The sequence below is a fragment of the Mauremys reevesii genome, linkage group 6, assembly GCF_016161935.1.
Source record: "Mauremys reevesii isolate NIE-2019 linkage group 6, ASM1616193v1, whole genome shotgun sequence".
Classification (NCBI taxonomy): domain Eukaryota; kingdom Metazoa; phylum Chordata; order Testudines; family Geoemydidae; genus Mauremys; species Mauremys reevesii.
In genome coordinates, this window is record NC_052628.1 from 115,449,638 (window position 1) to 115,474,025 (window position 24,388).

A 24,388-nucleotide genomic window follows, 5' to 3' on the forward strand; every position below is an offset into this window, starting at 1 on the left:
ATCCCCCAACCTCCCTCCCATTTTTGGACATAGACTCGTAGGACTGGAAGGGACCTTGAGAAGTCATCTAGTCCAGTCCCCTGCATTTATGGCAGGACTAAGTATTATCTAGACCATTCCTGGCAGGTGTTTGTCCAACCTGCTCTTAAAAATCTTCAATGATGGCGATTCCACAACCTCCCTAGGCAATTTATTCCAATGCTTAATCGCCCTGATAGTTAAGAAGTTTTTCCTAATGTCCAACCTAATCCTCCTTTGCTGCAATTTAAGCCCATTGCTTCTTGTCCTACCCTCAGAGGTTAAGAGCAACAATTCTCCCTCCTCCTTATAACAACCTTTTATGTACTTGAAAACTTATGTCCTCTCAGTCTTCTCTTTTCCAGACTAAACAACCCTCCAACCCTAATCTTTCCTCATAGCTTTGTTTTCTAGACCTTTAATCATTTTTGTTGCTCTTCTCTGGACTTCCTCCAATTTGTCCACATCTTTCCTGAAATGTGGCACCCAGAACTGGACACAGTACTCCAGCTGAGACCTAATCAGCATGGAGTAAAGCGGAAGAATTACTTCTCATGTCTTGCTAACAAGAACTCCTGCTAATACATCCCAGAATGGTGTTCACTTTTTTGGAGGGGAGCAACAGTGTTACACTGTTGACTTATATTTAGCTTGTGGTCCACTACGAACCCCAGATCACTTTCTGTAGTACTCGTTCCTAGGCAGTCATTTCCCATTTTGTAAAAAAGGAACAGTCAATGGCACACAAAGTGGAGTATTTTGCCTTTGTCCTTATTGAATTTCATCTCATTTACTTCAGACCATTTCTCCAGTTTGTCCAGATCATTTTGAATTTTAATCCTATCCTCCAAAGCACTTGCAACCCCTCCCAGCTTGGTATCATCTGCAAACTTTATAAGTGTACTCACTATGCTGCTACCTAAATCATTGATGAAGATATTGAACAGAACCAGACCCAGAACTGATCCCTGAAGGACCCCACTCATTATGCCCTTCCAGCATGACTGTGAAGCACTGATAACTATGCTCTGGGAATGGTTTTCCAACCAGTTATGTACCCACCTTATAGTAGCTCCATCTAGGTTGGATTTCCCTAGTTTATGAGAAGGTCCCGAGAAACAGGATCAAAAGCTTTAGTAAAGTCAAGATATACCATCTCTACTGCTTTCCCCTTCCCCCCCCTCCCAGCCACAAGGCTCATTACCCCATCAAAGAAAGCTATCAGGTTGGTTTGCTTAATTTGCTCCATTGTCTTTCTACATCTGCATAAAAAATTTAAATTGCCAAAAATAAACCCCGAAAAATGAAAATACCCTGCAAAACAGAAGCCTTAAATATACAAAATAGTTTTGGCCATCAGTGCAATACAGCCACCTCTGGGGCACAACACTGCAGCTGTTTAATAGTGCAAGATGCTACCCAACAGCTAAATGCAGGAAATGGAGACTAGTTGATCTAAATGAAGCTGAAGAGACACTTCTTATAGGCAGAATGCAAATTAGCTCTATTGCAATTTGGCCAGGACAGCAGGACTAGGACCCTCGTCAGAAACGCCATAGTCAAGTCTTCCCGATTTTCATTTACACTGCTTCAGCAGTGTCTAGAAGGCCCCTTAGTAGAAGTGAGAATCAGGCCCTTATTAAAAAAAAAGACCTTATCCAAAATACAGCACACTGGACAGTCCAGTGCCTCCCACTACTACCCTGGGGCATTAGCTGAGGATTAACGCCCAGGGAAGTGTGGCCTCTCCTGGATCAAGCATCCCACTTCCTGGAGAATCTTGAAGTTTCCTTAGGACTCTCATCCAAAGGTGAGCTAGTATCAGCCCTACTTTGCTAGACCTGATTAATGCACACACCTGAAGGGCGCATGGCTGAAGGCAGTTGAAAAATTTGCTATTCTGAATAATTGCCCTATTGATATTATGTCCAAATCAAGCTTAAGGCTAGAGAGAAAAGGAAGGAAAAAAAGCCTGAAAACAATGCTAATAGATCCAGGGATAGGCAAGCACAAGCACTCAGACAGTGGTTTGATTACTTAAGCCTGGTCTACACTAGGCGTTTAAATCGGTTTTAGGAGCGTAAAACCGATTTAACGCCACAACCGTCCACACTAGGAGGCACCTTATATCGATTTTAATGGCTCTTTAAACCGGTTTCTGTACTCCTCCCTAACGAGAGGAGTAACGCTAGTATCGGTATTACCATATCGGATTAGGGTTAGCGTGGCCGCTGATCGACGGTATTGGCCTCCGGGCGGTATCCCACAGTGCACCAGTGACCGCTCTGGACAGCATTCTGAACTCGGATGCACTGGCCAGGTAGACAGGAAAAGCCCCGCGAACTTTTGAAATTCATTTCCTGCTTCCCCAGCGTGGAGATCTCATCAGCACAGGTTACCACGCACAGCTCATCAGCACAGTTAACAATGCAGTCTCCTGAGAATCGTAAAAGAGCCCCAGCATGGACTGCACAGGAGGTACTGGATCTGATCGCTATCTGGGGAGAGGATTCAGTGCTAACAGAACTGCGTTCCAAAAGACGAAATGAAAAAGTATTTGAAAGAATTTCTAAGGCTATGACGGATAAAGGCCACAGCAGGGACTCAGTGCAGTGCAGAGTGAAAGTTAAGGAGCTCAGACAAGCCTACCAGAAAACCAAAGAAGCAAACGGAAGGTCCAGGGCAGGTCAAAAAACATGCCGCTTCTATGCTGAGCTGCATGGAATTTTAGGGGGCTGCGCCACAAGTACCCCACCCCTGATCGTGGATTCCGAGGTGGGGGTTGTAATCTCTGCCATGGCTGAGGATTATGCAGATGGGGAAGATGAAGATGAAGAAGAGGAGGAAGACCTAGCAGAGAGCACACAGCACTCCGTGACCCCCAGCAGCCAGGAGCTTTTTATCACCCTGACGGAATTACCGTCCTCCCAGCCCTCACAAGCCACTATCCCAGACAATGACGCCATGGAAGGGAGCTCTGGTGAGTGTACCTTTGCAAATAGCAAACATTGTTTTTTAAGCAAGCCTTTTTTAATGATTGATTTGCCCTGAGGACTTGGGATGCATTCGCAGACAGTGTAGTTACTTAGAAAAGTTTGTTAACATGTCCGGGGATTGAGAGGAAATCCTCCAGGGACATCTCGATGAAGCGCTCCTGTAGGTACTCCAGAAGCCTTTGCAGAAGGTTTCTGGGCAAGGCAGCCTTGTTCCGCCCACCATGGTAGGACACTTTACCATGCCATGCATGTAGCAAGTAATCAGGTATCATTGCGTGGCAAAGCATAGCAGCGTATGGTCCCGGTGACTGCTGGCATTCAAGAAGCATCCGCTCTTTATCTTGTTCTGTTATCCTCAGCAAAGTGATATCGTTCAGGATAACCTGGTTAAAAATCAGGAATTTAAGTAAGGGGGGTGGCCATTTTTCTACTGGGTTCGTGGACTGCAGCAGCTTAAAAAAAACACTTTCCTGCACGTAGCGAAGCGGGGGGAGGGGAGGAGTGAAATGCCGATGATCTTTTCTGTGTTTGGTCACCGGCGATCTTCCCCAAGCTACCAGACACGCAGTGGGTGGGGTGGGTGGGAAGGTTGTTGATTAGCAGGGAGCTAGCGTGGTATTAGCCTTGCGTTGGGGGGGAGGGGTAAATCACTACAGAAGCCGAAAGACCGTGGCTTACCATGGCCGCATGCAAGCTGAATTCTGATGCCTGGACCTGTGTCTGTGAGATCTGTAACTCCAGAGCTGCAAGCACTCACTATTAAGATGAAAAATGCAACCTTGTAGGGAAATCACATGTGCTAGGTGAATAGTGCTGTTCACTGTGAAAGAGTATAACCATTGTTCTGTAAAATGTATCTTTCTAAATATTTATCTCCCTCATGCAGCTGCAAATTTTTCAACCATCCCTCCTCCATCCCAAAGGCTAGCACAGATAAGGCGGAGGAAAAAGAAGACGCGAGATGAGATGTTCTCGGATATTATGGAAGTTACACGCAATGAAAGAGCTCATCTGAATGAGTGGAAGGACGTGGTTTCAAATTACAGGAAAGAGGCCAGTGAACGTGAGGACAGGAGGGATGAACGTGAGGACAGGAGGGACAACCGAGATGAGAGGTGGCGGCAGGAAGACCGGCAGGAAAATCAGTGGTGGCGGCAGGAAGATCAGCGGTGGCGGGATGCAACTCTGGGGCTGCTGCGTGATCAAACTGACATGCTCCGGCATCTTGTGGAGCTTCAGGAACGGCAGCAGGATCACAGAGTGCCGCTGCAGCCCCTGTATAACCACCCTCAATCCTCACCATGTTCCACATCCTCCTCACCCAGACGTGTAAGAACGCCTGGGGGGAGGCTCCGTGCACCCGCCCACTCCACCCCCGTGGACAGCCTAACCAGAAGGATGTCGTTACTGTGAATTTTTTTTTTTAAATGGCCTTCTCCATCCCTCCTATCCTCCTCCCAAACCACACCCTTACTTCTCTCCCTCTTTTTATAATGAATCAATAAAGAATTCATGCTTTTTAAATGAGAGTGACTTTATTTGCATAAGTAAGCTGTACTCGAAGGGGGAGGGGGAGTTGCTCACAGGGACTGAGTCAATCAAGGGGGTTGGGTGTTCATCAACAAACAGCAGTCACACTGTACCCTGGCCATTGATGAAGCTCGTTTTCAAAGCTTCTCTGATGCGCACCGCTTCCTGGTGTGCTCTTCTAATCTCCCTGGTGTCTGGCTGCGCGTAATCAGCGGCCAGGTGATTTGCCTCAGCCTCCCACCCCGCCATAAAGGTCTCCCCCTTACTCTCACAGAGATTGTGGAGCACACAGCAAGCAGCAATAACAAAGGGGACATTGGTTTGGCTGAGGTCTGAGCGAGTCAGTAATGTGCACCAGCGCGCCTTTAAACGGCCAAATGCACATTCCACCACCATTCTGCACTTGCTCAGCCTGTAATTGAACAGATCCTGACCACTGTCCAGGCTGCCTGTGTATGGCTTCATGAGCCATGGCATCAAGGGGTAGGCTGGGTCCCCCAGGATAACGACAGGCATTTCAACATCCCCAACTGTTATTTTCTGGTCTGGGAAGTAATTCCCTTGCTGCAGCCATTTAAACAGAGTAGTGCTTCTGAAGACGCGAGCGTCATGAACCCTCCCTGGCCATCCCACGTGGATGTTTGTGAAACGTCCCTTGTGATCTACCAGTGCTTGCAGCACCATTGAAAAGTACCCCTTCTGGTTTACGTACTGGGTGCCCTGGTGCTGCGGTGCCAAGATAGGGATATGGGTTCCATCTATCGCCCCCCCACAGTTAGGGAATCCCAGTGCAGCAAAGCCATCCACTATGGCCTGCACGTTTCCCAGAGTCACAACCTTTCGTAGCAGCAGCTTAGTGATTGCTTTGGCTACTTGCATCACAGCAGCCCCCACAGTAGATTTTCCAACTCCAAATTGATTCCTGACTGACCGGTAGCTGTCTGGCGTTGCAAGCTTCCACAGGGCTATCGCCACTCGCTTCTCTACTGTGAGGGCTGCTCTCATCTTGGTATTATGGCGTTTCAGGGCAGGGGCAAGCAAGTCACAAAGTTCCATGAAAGTGCCCTTACGCATGGGAAAGTTTCGCAGCCACTGGGAATCGTCCCACACCTGCAACACAATGCGGTCCCACCAGTCAGTGCTTGTTTCCCGGGCCCAAAATCGGCGTTCAATGGATAGAATCTGCCCCATTACCATCAGGATCTCCAAAGCGCAGGGGCCTGCGGTTTGAGAGAATTCTGTGTCTACGTCCTCATCACTGTCATCGCCGCGCTGCCATATCCGCCTCCTCCTCGCCTCGGATTCAAGGTCCTGGTTCACCATAGACTGCACGAGAGTGCGCGAGGTGTTTAAAACATTCACGATTGCGGTATGGAGCTGAGCAGGGTCCATGCTTGCTGTGCTATGGCGTCTGCACAGTTCACCAAGCAAAAAAAGGCGCGAAATGGTTGTCTGCTGCTCAGGGAGGGAGGGGTGAGGCTGTACCCAGAACCACCCGCGACAATTATTTTTGCCCCATCAGGCACTGGGATCTCAACCCGGAAATGCCAAGGGGCGGGGGAGGCTGCGGGAACTATGGGATAGCTACGGGATAGCTACCTACAGTGCAACGCTCCAGAAATTGACGCTAGCCTCGGACCATGGACGCACACCACCGATTTAATGTGTTTAGTGTGGCCGCGCGCACTCGATTTTGTAAAATCTGTTTTACAAAACCGGTTTATGCAAATTCGGAATAGTCCTGTAGTGTAGACGTACCCTTAGTTTTAGATTTTTGCCATTGACTTAACAGATTTAACACTAAAGTCCAGGTCAGATTAAATTATTGCCAAATGAATTTAGAGGGTTACAATCTCATCTCAATGCACGAGGATTTATACAAGTAACTTCCAGTGGTGCTTACAGAATGGCAATTTACATGTGTACAGGTACAGAGATGAGAATGTATACCCAATGGTTTTCCATTTTTGTGGTTTTGTGCACTTTTGGGCAATACGCTTTCCCTAGCCGCACCTGCTAAATTTTATACATATACTTGGTGTAAGAAATAGTGGTCTAGAGGTTCAAGCAGGGTGTTCTGTGCGTGACTTTAAGCACGATCTCTGCTGCTTTTTGGTTTTATTGCAATTACACTTTCTAAAGGATTGTCTGCCTGAAGGAAGGCAAACAGTTTCCACCCTGCTGCTTATCCAGCATTGATCACATGATAGTTTAGCACTGAAGGAAAAAAGTATTCACATGTAACACGGATTGATTTGGGCCTTTTCTAATGTTCCTGTTTTTCTAGAGAGTGAATAAGAATAGCTGGTGGATTATCTTGCTTTCATGTCAGGCAGTTAAGCATTCACTATTGTGGAGGAAAATTTTCCAAAGTGCTTACAGAGGTTTAGGAGCATAAGTCCCTTTCATTTTCAAATCAGTGGGATTTGTGCTACTAAATCCCTGTAGGCACTTCTGGCGGGGGGACGGAGATTTTCAGTTTCTATTAAAAAAATCTCCAGGTCTCTCTTTGCACACACTGACATTAATGGCAAATGTTCACCTCTATGGAGAGCAGATCCAGCAGTACACTGGAGATTTAAGGCCAGTTTTTCTAGAGCTTAGCACCCAGCTCTCATTTAGGAGCTAAATGAGTGGACAGTTTGGAAGCTGATGAGCACTTTGAAGATCTGATCTTGGGTTTTTTTGGGGTGTGGGGCTTACAATCCACTAGGGCAGGGATTGGCAACCTTTGGCACTTGGCCCGCCAGGGTAAGCCCCCTGGTGGGCCAGGCCGGTTTGTTTGTTTACCTGCCACGTCCGCGGGTTCGGATGATCCCAGCTCCCACTGGCCCTGGTTCGCTGCTCCAGGCCAATGGGGGCTGAGGGAAGCAGCGTGGGCCGAGGGATGTGCTGGCCGCTCTTCCTGCGGCCCCCATTGGCCTGGAGCGGCGAACCACGGCCAGTGGGAGCTGAGATCATCCAAACCCGCGGACGTGGCAGGTAAACAAACAAACTGGCCCAGCCAGACAAAGGACCGTGGCAGCAGTCAAGCATCTGCTGAAATGCTGCCAAATTTCAGTGGCATTTCAGCAGATGCTCGACTGCCAGCCAGGACACGGGGGCACTGGTGCCTGTGGGCACCACGTTGGGGACCCCTGCCCATACACTGTCGTGGCTGCCTGGGCACTGGCCTCTCTGCAGTGGGTTGAAGTTGGTGTACGTGCAGGATAACCAATTTGACATCTGACCCTGGTATTCAGTAATGGGCCACTTCTGAGATATGGTGGTCCACGGGGTGGATTTGTATTAAGCATAGTGTGGTTGTAGTCATACAGGGACTATAGAGAAACCCAAGTGCATGGCATTCAAAATAACCTAAATGGCTACAGGTAACACCACTTCACGTTACCATTACCGTCAATTTTTCATCTCTTGTCATACGACCAGGCAGCTCCACCAACACTATCTGGCTCAGCAGCTTTGGATCCATTGCTGTGCTTTCTAGCTCTACTCACAAAAAGCTCAGGGCTGACTTGTTTCCTTTTATTTGCTGCTGAGTTCAATGGAGAATAGCCTTTGATGGTTGCTGGGAGGTCAACAATAAGAAAGAGGGGCTAATACAATGGAAATGAAGCTGAGCTAAGAGTCTCTCCTCTTAAGAGATGCAAACAGGCAAAGTTGGAGGGAAAGGAAGCTGCAGTAATTGAAGAGGACAGATTTGCACTGCCAGTTAAACAGGAACTTTGAACGCGCAGGAAACAGGGAGAGACCTGGATTTGTTTTAACAAAAGGAGAAAGGATGTTCGTGCTTGAGGAACGGGTTTTAGTATAGAAAGCAGCTGCCTCTCTCCTTGGTGGTGCAGGATTCAGTGAACATACATCATCTGTGCTCAAATCAAGGTGTTCAGCTTTAAAACCCAGAAGGATCTGGGACCCATGTATCCAAGCAGGTGTCTCCCCATTACTCTGTGATGCCTACCCAAAAACAAACCTCTTGACAATGATTAAGCTATTGGTGTGCTGAGACCACTACTTATCATACTGACCAATACTGGCTCGGTTTCCTTGTATTCCTCTGTCTGTATCAGTCTTATCTTTTGAGTAATATTTAGATTGTAAATTCTTTGTGGCAGGGACTGTCTTTTGTTCTGTTTGTACAGAACCTAGGTCAGTGGTTCCTAGCTGCTGCAGTAATGCTAACAATAAATAGTATCCCAGCACTGCAGTTCATCTGCTGGGAGACTCTAGCTGTTGGTTCCTCAATTTGAATGCTCCATGATCACCACCGTGGTTCTCAAAGGAGACATCATGCCTGGTCTATCTTATGTGCTTGCCCTGGCGGGTCTAGTGACTTTAGATGCATTGACTTTAAAAACTACAAGGGGGGAGGGGGGAAATCTAGTCTTTGCAAATGGCATATCCAATGATTGCTTAAATTTGGAGACTGTAGCACTGCCCTGACATTAAGTTGTTAGAAGACAAATAACCAGATACCACCACTAACTTCAGGATAGATTGACTTCAGAGGTCAACTTTGCAGTACAGGCCTCTACAAAAATGCCATTTGATGCAGCCAGCCTCTGAGGCACAGGTCACAGTGCAAGAACGGACAGCATAGGACAATTTTAGAAAGAAGCTGTCTCTTCAAATAGGGCTTGTCTACACAAGCATGTGCAAGCATAGGATCTACAGCAGCACAGCTATGGTGTTCTAGTGCCATAGCACAGATGCATCCTGGGTTTTTCCATTACTGTAGGTAATCCACCTCCCTGAGTGGTAGTGGCTACGTTGAAGGAGGCGTTCTGCCATCCACCTAGCTGCATTTACATAGTGTGTGTGTGTGTACGTACGTGCATTTAAACACCCTGAGCCATGAAGCTATGTCAATCAAAATGTTAAAGTTAGATCAGGCCCAGTTAGTGGGCAGGAACAATCCTGCATTTTGCATGGAATGAACCACAAGACCTACAGAATCAGGTATTTTTCACCTCTCTTTATGATGGACATCTTATCTACTGTTAAGTCAGGGGTTCTCAAACTGGGGGTCAGGACCCCTCAGGGGGGTCACGAAGTTATTATATGGGGGGGTCACAAGCTGTCAGCCTGCACCCCAAACCCCACTTTGCAACCAGCATTTATAATGGTGTAAAATATATATTAAAGAAGTGTTTTTAATTGATAAGAGGGGGTCTCACTCAGAGGCTTGCTATGTGAAAGGAGTCCCCAGTACAAAAGTTTGAGAACCACTATGTTAAGTGTTATGTAGCATACAAGCCTTGAGGTTATATTCTCTGGTGGTAGGCCTGTTACCTTCCTGCACACGGAATCATCTAACATGATTATTTGTGAGTATTCCTGCTCTATGTGCACGTTTTCGATGCGTTTGGGCCAATCCATTGTATATCACTCACCCAGCTCAGTACTGTCTCAAATGTTAACACCTTGAGTCATTAAAGAGAGAAAACCAAAATGTGTGATCATGTCCCTCTCTTGATAGTATCAGACTGAGCCTGAAGCCCTGGAAACCGTTAAACCACAAAACAGACTATGTGAGACCACCTTGAAATTCCTACATTACGCCCGGCAGGAAGAATTCAGTTAAATATGGAGTTCCTTAAGAAAAAAAACCCAACACTTCTTTCCTGGACAGGAGGAGGATTTTGTTTTAGGTGCTTCTGCTAGCGTGACCAGATGGCCTGATTTTATAGGGACAGTCCTGATTTTTCTTTTTTTTTCTTATATAGGCTCCTATTACCCCTCACCCCCATCCCAATTTTTCACACTTGCTGTCTGGTCACCCTAGCTTCTGCTCAAGTGTAATGTTACTTCCAATATATTATTCAGCTTATGGAGGTCTGTCACACAGATCTAGGCTAGATGTGGTCCCTGGTAAACCAGGAAACAAACTGCAACTCAAGCTGCATGGAAGGTTGTCTGTCCATTTAGTTGGTAGCAGTTTGCTTTAATAAAGGCTTCTTATTTAAGAGATTGATTCCATGCATCATGGCCTAGGGACTACTTCTAGGCATATGTCTACAAGGCAGTCAGCATGGGGTGTGATGCAGCACATGTCTACAAGGCAGTCAGCATGGGGTGTGATGCAGCACATGTCTACAAGGCAGTCAGCATGGGGTGTGATGCAGCACATGTAGGCATACCTGAGCTAGCTTTAATCTAGCTAGTATAGTGAAGCTGTGGCACCTCAGGCTTCAGAAGCCAGCCTGGGCCCTTGGGTCCTTACTCAGACAGCTAGCCCCTGGTGGGTACCAAAGTCATCCAGCCCTAGTTTCACTGCTCTTGGTACCCACCAGGGGCATTGCTTTGGGGCAAAGGGGGGCAGTTGCTCCTGCCAGACGTTTCATGCTCCATTATGTCTTCTACTGCCCCACCAGACAAGGGCAATTCTAGAGGGGGCAGAGAGGGAGAGGAAGCTGTCCCTGTCCTGTCCCTCCCTGTGCTCAGGTATGTACCTGGACTAGAGTAGCCTGCCTCAGCTCGCTGGAGTCGCTCTGCCTGCTGCTGCCTGGTGAGCGAGGAAGAAAGGGAGCAGGGAAGAAGGGTGGGGGAGTGCGCACACCAGGGACACTGGGGATGATTATGGCTGGGACAGGGAGGCAGCATGAGTCAGACTTTGCAGGATGAGTACGTATGTTCTGTAAGTTGACACAACTTGGTTCCTTCCCCCCTTCCTAGAATTTTTCTGGAAAGATGCCTCCAGTACCTAGCTAGATTAAAGCTAACTCAGGTATGCTTGGATGTGCTTCAGTCACATCCCTCCACTGCAGTGTAGCTGTATCCTAGGTCTTTAGGGTAGGTCAGTCTCGCTGCCCATACATCTTTTGCCCTCCATGCTGGGGTTATGCGGCTGTCCCTCCAATAGCAATTGGTTTAAGATCACCAATGCATTTCCCCAGCTTCCTGCCTGCTGCTGACAGTGTGGTACTCCATCAGGTGGTTACAGATTCTCCCCGGATATTGACAGTTATACCACTATAGCTTAGGCCATGTCTACCACTGTTTGTTGCTCAGGGGTGTGAAACAGGCATGTGCTCTCCAGCCGCTCATTGAGCTGGTCTGATGATGTTGATGGGAGAGCTCTCCCCCATTGGCATAACACAGCTCCACGAGGCTTGTAAGTATAGACATGGTCTCTGATTCAGGAACCAAAATAATCTATCCTGATATAACTTCATATACATACTCAGCCTTTGGTTAGCAGAACAAAAACCAAACACACTCAACTCACAACCGTAACGGACATGTGCTATTAAAACGTTTGAAGTGGAGACCAGTCCTAGGGCTGAAGGTGAAGGTTAAAAGATTCAGCGAGTGCCTTGTGCCAGAGTCCACCCACGTAGTCACCAGCGCTCCCTTTCACGATGCACAGCTCTTGACAGTGGAGAGATGCAGTGAGGGGTTTGGAGAAGCATATTGGGAAGAAGTAACTAAAACTTTGACATGTAAAAAGGGGCAAAAATCCTTGATTGTAGTTTCTTCTAATCAAATAGATAACCAGCCCTCAGAATTAAGTAGAACAGTCACTGTTCATTTTTACAATTCTTTTTAAGAGAACAAAGGAAGGGAAACTGCAAAGAGTAGGGGGGAAAAATCACACCATATGGAAGAGGAAAAGTAAAAAAGAAGGGAAACTCATTAAAGGTTTGGTCACAAACCCACTCCCACTAAGCCAATCTTGACAGCTCCCATAGATTTCCAGAGAGGTTTGTATTAGGCTCAATGGAAGTGAACTCTGGGGAGGATTACGGGTATGGAGGAGAGGAAGGTCAGTGAGCGTTGGGTCTGCAGAAAGGAAAGCAAGATAAAAGGCATTTACAGTAGCAGCCACTTCTCCCACCATCATATGCTTCAGGGAGATGGGTCTTTTTTGGAGCAAATGGCAAACTTTTCTGCATTGAAGAGTCACAGAGGTAAGCAAAGGGGAATAGAAAGGAGCAGAAGTTTAGCATTCCTACTAGAAACTTGTAAGTAATTACAAGTGGCGGTGGTTCTTAAAATGGAATAATTGTATGTGGTACTGTTGCAACAGAACAGGGGGGAGGGATAGCTCAGTGGTTTGAGCATTGGCCTGCTAAACCCAGGGTTGTGAGGGGGCCACTTAGGGATCTGAGGCAAAAATCAATACTTGGTCCTACTAGTGAAGGCAGAGGGCTGGACTCAATGACCTTTCAGGGTCCCTTCCAGTTCTAGGAGATATAATATAATAATTGGAGATATACCTAACTGGCACAGCATTACAGGAAGCTCCCTGAGCGACCGATGAAGAATACAATTTACTCATGCAACTTGTGTTTATGATTAATTTCAAGCCCACCCAAAAGAAGGTAGCTACATCCATGCAAATCTTAATGAGACAGATACAACTCAGGCTGCTAGAGTGAATGAGCTGCTGAGGTAATCAGAGGCTGATAATGGACTGCTGGGAGATGGAAGCAGAAACAGAGGGCCACATTCAGAGCTTATGCAAATGGTGTTGGAAGTTACACATCAGTCACTGGGCATAAGTGGGCCAGATTCATCCTTGCTGGCCCTCTGCTGACTTTACCGAGTTGCACCGAGGATGAATTTGGCCTACTGGGTGTATGAATGGCTGTTGCATTCCAGGTCTAATAAATCTTGGAGTAAGACATGGATGTTTCTTAGGGACTTGGTGAAGAAATGGTGAAAGCGCTGGAACATTGCAGCCTTGCCTTAGGCTTGTAGGGAAGCAATGTCTAGTGTGTGGAGTACTGATCCAGAACCGAAAAGGGGATGTTACATCCTGTTCAGAGAACGAGACCCGCCCCCTCTAAAAAACCCCCCAAACCAAAAACCCACACCACACACAACCACATTCAAAAATGTGCAAAGGCTTTGTACGTTCAGCATGTGTCACCTATTTGCTCAAAGTAGTAGCCATTTACTGCCACTTCGCTGTGGTTGTGCCTTTTACATTGTCACTGTTGCCATCTATTTCCATTGTCTAAATGTGGAGTCAGTTAGAGGAAAAAGGGTACATACAGTGTAAAGTGTATTTGATCATGAGGTCAGTGAGACCACAACACAAGTACTGTGTAGGGTGCTTCTGGATCAAGGAAAGTTTTAACTTGTAACCAGTGAACTATACAATGATGAACAAGAGTCAGTTTTAAATGCAACCCATGTGTACCCCCAATTTGACATACTAGGGGTCCCCAATATGGGAATAGTTGGTGATATTTGGTCCAATAAGCGGGTTAAACAGAAGCAGGGGAGGGGATTGAGTTATTTGGGGGTTGGGTGGGATGGATTAGGGCTATGAGAGAAGGGTTGGTTGGGGGCAGACAGCTCCTTGCACTGCCTGGTGGTGCCGGTGACCACAGCTGGCTCTCTCCTCTACAGCCTGGTCCCCTTCCTGTCCCTCAGTCCTGCTTGTACCAGCCTGAGCTCTGCTTGCAGGCACAGCAGAGGGCCAGGCTCACTGCAGCCGTGCTAGGGATGGGGCTAGCTGTCTGGGGGCTGGCTGCACTCGGGATGGACTCTGCCTCCAGCACCAGGCTGGGTCCCCAGAGGCTCACTTTGTCACCACCAGGGACTCTCCCTGCTGCTGCTGCCCGGCGGCTCAGTGCCACGCTGGCCCTGGCACCACTAGAGACAAAGATTCACCTGCAGAGCTGGTGGCAGGGTGGCTCAGGTCTGGGAAGGTTAAGCCTTTTCTAGCCCGAGATACCGCTCTCTGTTTAGATTTTAAGTTCTCGAGGGCAGGGACTGTCTCTCAGTGTGACTGTTCAATGTGGGGCCCTGCTTTCAGCCATGAACTCTAGCTGCTTCTGCAATACAAATAAAGTTCCAAAGTTTAAATGTAACCTATCAAATCTAGTTTCCTCTTCAGAGAATTTCAGAAGCACACCAGAGTCCCGAGATAGGGTACAGGTTCTCTTTGAAGAAACACTAATGAGGTTGCAATTACAAATATTTGCACTGTAAAAAGTAGTATTTGTCAATTCACCTCATACAAGTACTGTAGTGCAATCTCGATCATGAAAGTTGAACTTACAAATGTAGAATTATGTACAAAACTGTTTATTTTTGAATGCAATCCTAAATTTTAGAGCCTGCAAGTCCACTCAGTCCTACTTCTTGTTCAGCCAATGGCTCAGACAAACAAGTTTGTTTACATTTACAGGATATAATATTGCCCTCTTATTTACAATGTCACCAGAAAGTGAGAATAGGCATTTGCGTGGCACTCTTGTAGCTGGCATTGCAAGGTATTTACATGCCAGATATGCTAATCATTTGTATGCTCCTTCATGCTTTGGCCACCATTCCAGAGGACATGCTTCCATGCTGTTTGCATTAAAAATGCGTTAATTAAATTTGTGACTGAATTCCTTGGGGGCATACGTCCCCTGCACTGTTTTTCCTGCATTCTGCTACATATTTCATGTTATAGCAGTCTCAGATGATGACCCAGCGCATGTTCATTTTAAGAACACTTTCACTGCAGATTTCACAAAACGCAAAGAAGATAGCTACAGCACTCAACCCAGGAAGGGCCTTCCAAAATCTGAGAAGTATGAGGTGCGGAGCATGCTTTCAGAAGTCTTAAAAGACCAACACTCCAATGCGGAAGCTACAGAACTGAACCACCAAAAGAGAAAAATCAACCTTCTGCTGGTGGCAACTGACTCAAGATAATGAAAATGAACATGTGACGGTCCGCACTGCTTTGGATTGTTATCAAGCAGAACCCGTCATCAGCATGGATGCATATCCCCTGGAATGGTGGTTGAAGCATGAAGGGACATATGAAACTTTAGCACATCTGCATGTAAATATCTTGTGACACTGGCTACAATAGTGCCGTGAGAACACCTGTTCTCACTTTCAGGTGACATTGTAAATGAGAACCAGGCAGCATTATCTCCTGCAAATGTAAACAAACTTGTTTGTCTGAGCCATTGGCTGAACAAGAAGTAGGACTGAGTGGACTAGTAGGCTCTAAAATTTAGGATTGCATTCAAAAATAAAAAACAGTTTTGTACATAATTCTACATTTGTAAGTTCAACTTTCATGGTAAAGAGATCACACTACAGTATTTGTATTAGGTGTATTGAAAAATACTATTTCTTTTGTTGTTTTACACTGCAAATACTTGTAATAAAAATATAAAGTGAGCACTGTACACTTTGTATTGTGTTGTATTTGAAATCAATATATTTGAAAATGTAAAAACACCCCAAAATTATAATAAATGGTATTCTATTATTGTTTAGCAGTCCAAGTAATCACACAATTAGTAGCAATTAATTTTTTTTAATTGCTTGACAGACCTAATCTAAAGTAAAACCTTGGATCCAGACTCATCCAAACCTTGGGAAAGTTTGGATCCAGGTCCAGCTTTAAATTTCATGGTTGTCCCTTATCCCTACAGTGGGTTCAACCTATACCTGTCTGTTGACCACCACTGAAGTCTGGAATTGAATGGATTCCTGACCTTTGTGGCATGGGCCCATCTTTATTATGAACTACACTCATACTGAGCAGAGACCACATGCACCGTTCTACATAATACTTTGGCAGACCCAAGACAGGCTTTGTCAATAGGCTGCAGTGAAAAACACGCTCAAGTCACAAATTGGTAGTTGTATTCTAATTTTTTTTTTTCATCGCAAACTGGACAAGTTGGTTATTCACAAAAAATGAGTGACAGATAGCTGAGTGCGCTGAACATTTAATTAGTTTATCAGATAGACAACTGATATTCCATCTGGTTTGAGCCAGTATTTGTGCTTTGGGGAGTTGGCTACACTCCATCCAGTGTGCCGCTTTCCTCAGTGTTCATAGCAGCAAACCTGAGCTGGGAGCAGCTAATCAATCCTTCCAGCTTTGCCAGTAGATGGCATTTGGACTGCTGTCAGCCAGATGTTTCTACATCTCCTGACCAAGCAGGAAGAGGGGAAGAGAAATACCTTGATGTTCCCCATTTCTCCTCAGATCTCCAGGGGAGTAGAGGGAGGGGGCCTTTGATGCTCCACTCTCATAAGGCTTGAAGAGGGAAGAGAAGATGGCCCTTATCGCCCCCTTTCCAGGGCTCTGGGATTTGAAGATCCCTGCTGGGACAGGGACCCTAAAGTCCCAGAGAGTCTGAGGAAGAATCAGCCAGCTGGACTGAGCTAGCTCACCATCTCCCCACAGGACTCAATGTCCCCAGTAAATCCAAGGTTCTCCTCCAACTTACCTCTCCTTGGCTTTGAGAAGGCCAAGCAGTTTTCCCCCATGCCCTACTGCATGCTGGGATTTACCTCAGCTTCTGATGTTGAAACAGGACCTGCCAGCGAGTTTCCAACAGGATGTCAGGGTAGGCAGGCCAGCCCTCCCAGAAAGAATGCCTCTGAGGTAGATTTGGGGAAGAGGGGGCCTACTATGAGGCCTCACACTGAAGAAATAAAATGGACCATCTGGTCACCCCCCAATGATCTGGGAGGAGGTCAGCCAGCCACATGCTGAAGGTGAGAAAGGGAGATGTAGAAGCCAATGGACCTGTCTTTAAAAGACAACTAAAGATAAGTGCTGGTTGGGGGCGGGGGATCAATGCTTAGGGCTGATTGTGTGAAAGGGGGAGCTTCTTAAACGCTTAACTGGATCAGAAGAAACCTGTACTCAGATACAAATATCATGCCCCTACAGAGGTCGTTGGACTCTGAGGCATTCACCCATCCCTACTGCCAGCACCAGCTAGAACCAGGAATGGGAATGTAAAAAGTTTGCCATACTAGATGAAATCCTTGGTCAGTGTAGTCTGCTATCCTGCCACTGGGAATTGTAGCCTATAGAACTAACCTACTTGCTTGCATATATCTTTTCTTATAGTTTAATACAAATCTGTAAACCTATTATAATAAAGCAAATTCTTAAAGTAAGTTTGGCTGTAATGCAAGAGACCTACAGGCCATATCCTGTATGTTAAGCTAAGGCAAAGTTAGAATATCTATATTAAGACCTTTTACTCAGAAAGCAAAGTTGACCTATATCTTGTTACCTAAACAGATGAGTACCCACGCCTATGTCCATGACCTTTTATTTAGACCAATAGACAATGGAGGATGGCATGGGGGGGGTTCAATGTTGTGGTGTACTTGTTAAGTCTGTGGGTACAAGAGACTGATGTGTGGACATACCTGTCATCAATATGCACATACATACTAGCCTCTGGGGTAAGTGTACTCTAACACTTCTGTGGGTGAGGAATGATCTTTGGGCATAAGAATTTCCGGCATTTGCCCTATAAAAGAGATAACCCACCTCAATAGAGTGCTCCAGTTCTGACTTTACTCCATCTCCATTCTCACTTACTTCCTCCACTCTATTCTCTCTACCTACGATGACTGCTGCTATTAGTAGGCTGTACTTGTTCTTAAACTTTAAGTTTCAAGGGAACTAGGCTAAGCTTGGTTTCCCTAAATTTTCTTCTTAGTTTATTAGGTTTGATTTAAGTTTGTCAAGTAAACCCTAGTCAGCTTTGATAGCTCTTAGCATTTTCTAAGCACTGCATCCCTCACTCAAGAATTGAGAAACCTGAACTGCAAGGCTGTTCCTGTGTCTCTTACCACCAGGTTATCAAGGAAGGGTGTGAGTATATTAACCAAAGCTTTGTTGCATACAATACTATATTATCATATGTATCTATTGAATAGCAGTAATGCAATTGTGACTTTGTAACTGATTATTTTGCCATTTACTTACTATTATTGATTTTAATAAAAAGTCTTTAAGGCTTTATCTGTCTCAGTGTGAGCTTCCTGTCATACCCCCGAGGGTCCTTCGTAAATTCTGTGGAGCCTGATTCAGGACAAGAACTTTTATCTTCTGATCAAACAGATTGGCGAGCCTAAAACCCATACTAATTAATATTGATTATTATTATTAAAATCAAATAAAATTAAGTTCCCATATTATCCAAATTAATATTATCAGTACACCCTAAATCAGGCTACAGAGTGGCCAGTGCTTAATGTTTCTGCAGAAGGGGAATCTTCTTCCCCACATAATGCAGCCAGCTAACTTGTTCAATGCTGGGAAATTCCTTCTAGTCCTTTCCTAGTGTGGGACTGGTTAAACCGAAGCGTGAGGTTTGAACAGCCTTGCAATAGTATGCTAGCGTGTCCAAGCATCCTCATTTATCCCCACCAAGCACACCAATGCTCCTGCTATTCCACAATGGGAATTCTTGGTAGGGAAAGCACCAGTTCTCCTGAACTGGGCTGTAACGTTTGTGTAGTGTGGACAAATCGTTCAGTCCAGAATAGGATGAGGCCAGTAGGCTCACTTAATTTGTGACTCAAGATGTGATTACTTGGATTTTTTTTTTAATAGCTCTCTACAGGCATTAGCCAATCCTCACATTAACCTCATCGGAGGGGGAGGGGCCCCACATCTTTTCAATGGATGGGGAAATTGAGGTGGGACATTTAAGTGACTTGTCCATGGCAACAGTGGAGTGTCTCAGCGGTGGGATTAGAACGAAGGGGTTCCTGGTTACAAGTCTTACGCTTCTCTCACTGGGATATGTCTGGCTTCTCCCAGCTCTCCAGGCTAATGCGTTCAGAAAACAGACTAAGCCACTACTTCGTTGTACAACGGGTTTCTTTTTATCCCTCTACCCCACCCACTTTATAGTCAAAGCCCAAACAGTCTCACTTCAGTGTCCACAGCAGAGAAAACAAGAACGTTGAAGAGTCGCTGGGGAAAAAACCTTCCTAACCCTGAGCCCGGCTGCCCTGTGGAAGAGGGCTCAACATTCCCTAGGTCTTGTGTGTGAAATGAAGGCCCATGCTGCTGTTTCTCCTGACCTGACAGTGCTCTCGGGAGGCCAGGCTCAGCAATAGCAATGGCTGATGCAGCACAGCGTGTGAGGTGACACCCCCCCCCCATCTGCTCACTCGTGACGTGATTCAGCTTCTATTCAGGAGGATGAAATGATTCCCATTCGCTACCGTGGGAGTTGGCTCAGACCCTCAACGCTTGCTGATGGGGCTAGCTGAGCTCCATCCTTCCCATTCCAAAGCTGGGTCTGTGTGGGTCTTGGAGTAGCAGCATGCAGGCCTGCACGTGTGAAGGCAAAGAAGGGGGCTGAAGCCAGGAATGGAAGGAGGAGAGGTGAACAAATGGAGGGAAGAAAATTGCTACTTGAGGAGGGTGGGGGTGCAGCCAGGCAGTTAGTTCCACATTACCATGCAGAGAGCAGAGTTCGAATCTTGGGTTTAGCCCCTGAACTGAGGATGCTGTGTGGCTAGCATGCTCAGTACCCCCACCCCAAACTAGGAGCCCCACTTGGCTGGTTTCCAAAGATTTCTTCTTGCCAGCAGTCCTCAGCAAAGGAAGGTGCCACATCGTCAGGCTACAGGGAGGGGTGTTAGTGAGAAGAACTCCCCTTCCTCCCATAATTCAGGGCCCAGCCTAATCCAATTCATTCTGGGAGCCTGAGAGCACTGCTCCCCATCGCTGCCCTAGAAGTGTTTGTCTCTTAAATCTCAGCAGTGCTACGTTCACTTGCCATTCGGGGGTTTATAAAGAGATGTTTACACTGGCCGCTGGTGACCCCCAGCCGATACAGGCCTCCCTCAGAGAAAGTGCTGTGCCGAGCAACCGCAGACGCTGTTGAGGGGACGATGGTGCAGCTATTTTCAGCCATACCATCACAGGGCATTGAGAGAGTACTGCTTGCTTAACACACCCCAAGCCCAGGGAAGCACCTACAAGTATTTGGTCATTTTTGTTCACAGTGCAGTTAAATTTGTCAGCAGCCTTCTTGTAGGCATGAGTCCTGTAGAGCGTAATGAGGATGAAACCAAGGGCGCTGTAAAAGAGCCATAGAACATACAGGAGGAGAGCCGCTCCAGCAGGATTTAAATCCTCTATATGGGTTCAATCCTGTAAGGGGCCAAGCATGCTAGCCCCAGTCCTGCAAACCCTCATACACATACTTAACTTGAAGCATATACTTAGCACCAGGCCAGAGTGCTCAGCATCTTACAGAATCAAGCCCTAAGGATGGATATAAGCCCCAATTTAGCATATTACTTTAGCATTTAAAGTTAAGCACAAATAGTCTCACATGACTACCCACATGCTTAGAAAGTTAAGCACATGGCTAAATACTTTGCTGGATTGGGGAACATATTTCTCACATTTTATGGGAGGATTCAATAACCCATACAAAGGTTATCAGTTTCCATTAATGTTGCTGACATTTCAGTAAGGATTGGTCTTTGGAAATATCCCTTATCCTACAGATTTTGCCTCTATCCTATTGGTACTCTAGTAAACTTCTGAGATAGCTTGAGAGGCGCTGATACTTAGGGACACTAAAAATTTGTCAGGCTTCTTATGTTGCTACCCTGTCACCTATTACAAATAACCTTGCAAAAAACAAACAAAGGGCACTAGCTTAGGCCTAAGCTCTGGAGGCCAGCCCTTTATCAAGATAATTGCTAAAACCCATATTGTACGTCACACATTCCCTAGAGCAGGGTTTTTCAAATTGGGGGGTCATGAGGTTATTACATAGGGGGAGGGTCACGAGCGGCAGGCTCCACCCCAAACACTGCTTTACCTCCAGTATTTATAATAGTACTAAAAACTTTTTTTTTTTAAAAAGTGTTTTTCCATTTATAAGGAGCAAAGGGAGGGGGTGTCATACTCAGAGGCTTGCTGTGTGAAAGGGGTCACCAGTACAAAAGTCTGAGAACCACTGCCCTAGACAGAACACACAAATACCCCTGACATTACAGCATATGCTATTACAATAAGCCTTTTAGTTCAAAGTACAGTAATCATAGAGTCTCTTACCTTCTAGGCAGTTCATACAGTGATTCCTCTGCCATACCAGCATCTATACAGCCCAATTCTCTCCCTAGAAGTAAAGGCCTCCCCCCACTGCTCCCAACGCTTCCTTTTAAAGGCTTGCATCCCAAATGCAGACCAGCTGTCAGCCACTCCCTCCAGGACATTCCATCGAAGTCAGGTGGGCCCCCCCACCAATATAGCTCAGTTCTCCTGTCTACCACATTGCTAGGGCTGGCTATATACAGCCTATCTCAAGAGCATCATACTTCACTTACCCACCAACAAACTGTTACTTGCTCTGAGCAAGTAGAATTTTGCCAGACTCATTTAAATATTAACTTTCTCTCTTATGGGTCTAATTTATTATGTTCTGGGGCAAATTCTGCCCTTTCATACTCTCCACACAGCCACATTAAGTTCAGGGGGTTGCACAGAGTATGAGGGCTTGGTCCTGAAAGCACACAGGTGCTTAACTTTAAGTAGGTGAGCTGGTGGTGTGATTCTTGCTTATGGCCTCAGAGGACCAGGCTGCAAGCTCTGGCAGTAAAACTGAACACTGTTAGAACATAAGAACGGCCATACTGGGTTAGACCAATGGTCCATCTAGCTCAGTATCCTGTCTATCAACAGTGGCCAATGCCAGATGCCCCAGAGGGAGTGAACCTAACAAGTAATGATCAAGTGATCTCTCTCCTGCCATCCATCTCCATCCTCTGACGAACAGAGGCTAGGGACACCATTCTTACCCATCCTGGCTAATAGCCATTAATGGACTTAACCTCCATGAATTTATCCAGTTCTCTTTTAAACACTGTTATAGTCCTAGCCTTCACAACCTCCTCAGGCAAGGAGTTCCACAAGTTGACTGTGCACTGTGTGAAGAAGAACTTCATTTAATTTGTTTTAAACCTTCTGCCCATTAATTTCATTTGGTGGCTCCTAGTTCTTGTACTATGGGAATAAGTAAATAACTTTTCCTTATCTACTTTCTCCACATCACTCATGATTTTATATACCTCTATCATATCCCCCCTTAGTTTCCTCTTTTCCAAGCTGAAAAGTCCTAGCCTTTTTAATCTCTCCTCATATGGGACCTGTTCCATACACCTAATCGTTTTAGTTGCCCTTCTCTGAACCTTTTCTAGTGCCAATATATCTTTTTTGAGATGAGGAGACCACATCTGTACGCAGTATTCAAGATGTGGGCGTACCATCAATTCATATAAGGGCAATAATATATTCTCCATCTTATTCTCTATCCCCTTTTAATGATTCCTAACATCCTGTTTGCTTTTTTGACCACCTCTGCACACTGCGTGGATGTCTTCAGAGAACTATCCACGATGACGCCAAGATCTTTTTCCTGATTCGTTGTAGCTAAATTAGCCCCCATCATATTGTATGTATAGCTGGGGTTATTTTTTCCAGTTTGCATTTCTTTACATTTATCCACATTAACTTCTGTTGGACCTTTAAGGTCAGATGATCTGATAACGGTTTCTTCTGGCCTCATAATCTATGAAGTTTCCTGTTGACTTTGGATGAGAGCAGACTTTGATTTTCCTTGTGTTCTTGACTATGTCATATATTTCAAATGCTCACCAAAGAAAGAATATTTAAAAAGATGGCAATAATCACAGAGACTGAATTTCTTTCCCTATAGCAGTCCTAGCAAGTGTGAGATCTACTCTTGGGGGCAGGTTCTGTATTTGCATACATATTTGAACTGTGTCCAGCACCTTGTGAGTCATAGCAGGATGCAAATAATAAATAAAACAATACCAGGATTGCCAACTCCATGTTCAAAAAGCATGAGTCAGGCCCCACAAAATCACAAGTCAGGCTTAAAAAATGATGAGATTTTAAATAAATAAAATGTGAAGTTCTTTTAATTTGCCTTCTGGCTTTTATGTTGTTATTATTTATCATTTGTATTGTGGTAGCATCTAGGAGCCACAGTCATAGAGCAGGACCCATTGTGCTAGGGGCTGTACAAATACAGAACAAAAAGCCCCAAGGACCTTACAAACTCAATTAGAATTCATGTTTTCCAGTTTTTCCCTGCAACCCTGAGAGCTAGAAACTTAGTCTTTGTTTCAAATGTCAGCTGAGATTCTCCTATAATTACATGACTCCAGGTGCTGAGGCTTTAAGAGACTTGCAACACTGTAATACCACAGTGAACGATTTCTGTTCTCTCCCCAGTTTGGTGTGAATGGAAACCGATCTGGGTTACTTCTCCTGGTCCACTAATCCCCCTTGTGTTCCAAAGATGATCAATAGCAGCTTTTGTAATAGAGGTGTAGAGCGAAATAGCAATAACTGCGTATTTCCGGGGGGGTGTGTGTGTATCTTACACCGCATTTCTACACATTTGGCAAAGTTAATGCACTTGCTATTTGACTGTAGCATCACTTTTCACCATTTGCCTGGAAATTTAGCTCTAGCCAAAAAAATTGCATAGATCGGTCAGTAGAAGGAAATATTTTCTCTGCTTCACTGATGAATTGATTGGGATCCTGTCAGCTTCTCCAGTGGTAAAAATGTTACTATTCTTGTAGCTCCAGTTCTACAGTGGGCATATTTTATTTGATCTAACGTTACAGGAAACTTAAGCTAATGCAGGTTTTTTAATTTTAATTGCAAGGAGTTAATAGCAGTAATATGACAAGATTAGAATTATATGCATTGGGCCAGATCCTCAGCTGGTGTAAATCAGGATAGCTCCATTGCAGGCAGTGGAGCTGCACCAATTTACACCAGCTGAGGATCTGGCTCATTATGGATTCCTAAGGGAGATGAAATCAGTCTTTTTTCTTGTCATCCTGCATGCAAACAATTCCAGAGCCCTTTTTTGTCCAACAGTACCAAACAGGCTGCATCTGATTGCTGCAAGCTGCTGAGTTCATTTTTAATAATCCATATTTCATAATTTGGCAACGTTGCTTGTGGGGAGAGAAAACTGGAAGGAGCTCACTCTGGGGAGGAGTTCAGAGTCTCTGATCCTGATTACTGGCACTGTTTTTTTACACGT

General features: G+C 45.6%; 1 protein-coding gene across 3 annotated transcripts in view; it reads right to left on the reverse strand.

Moving 5' to 3' along the window:
• Positions 1–24,388, reverse strand: part of PALM2AKAP2 (PALM2 and AKAP2 fusion) — a 771,069-nt gene that overhangs the window by 177,559 nt on the left and 569,122 nt on the right. Inside the window, exon 1 of one of the 3 annotated variants that reach the window (XM_039543350.1) lies at positions 21,358–21,438. The exons of the other annotated variants lie outside the window; for them this stretch is intronic. Coding sequence (XP_039399284.1) covers positions 21,358–21,400 — 43 coding nt within the window. The 5' untranslated portion in view covers positions 21,401–21,438. Of the gene's footprint in view, positions 1–21,357; positions 21,439–24,388 lie in introns of those variants that run through there. 3 annotated transcript variants of the gene reach the window in all.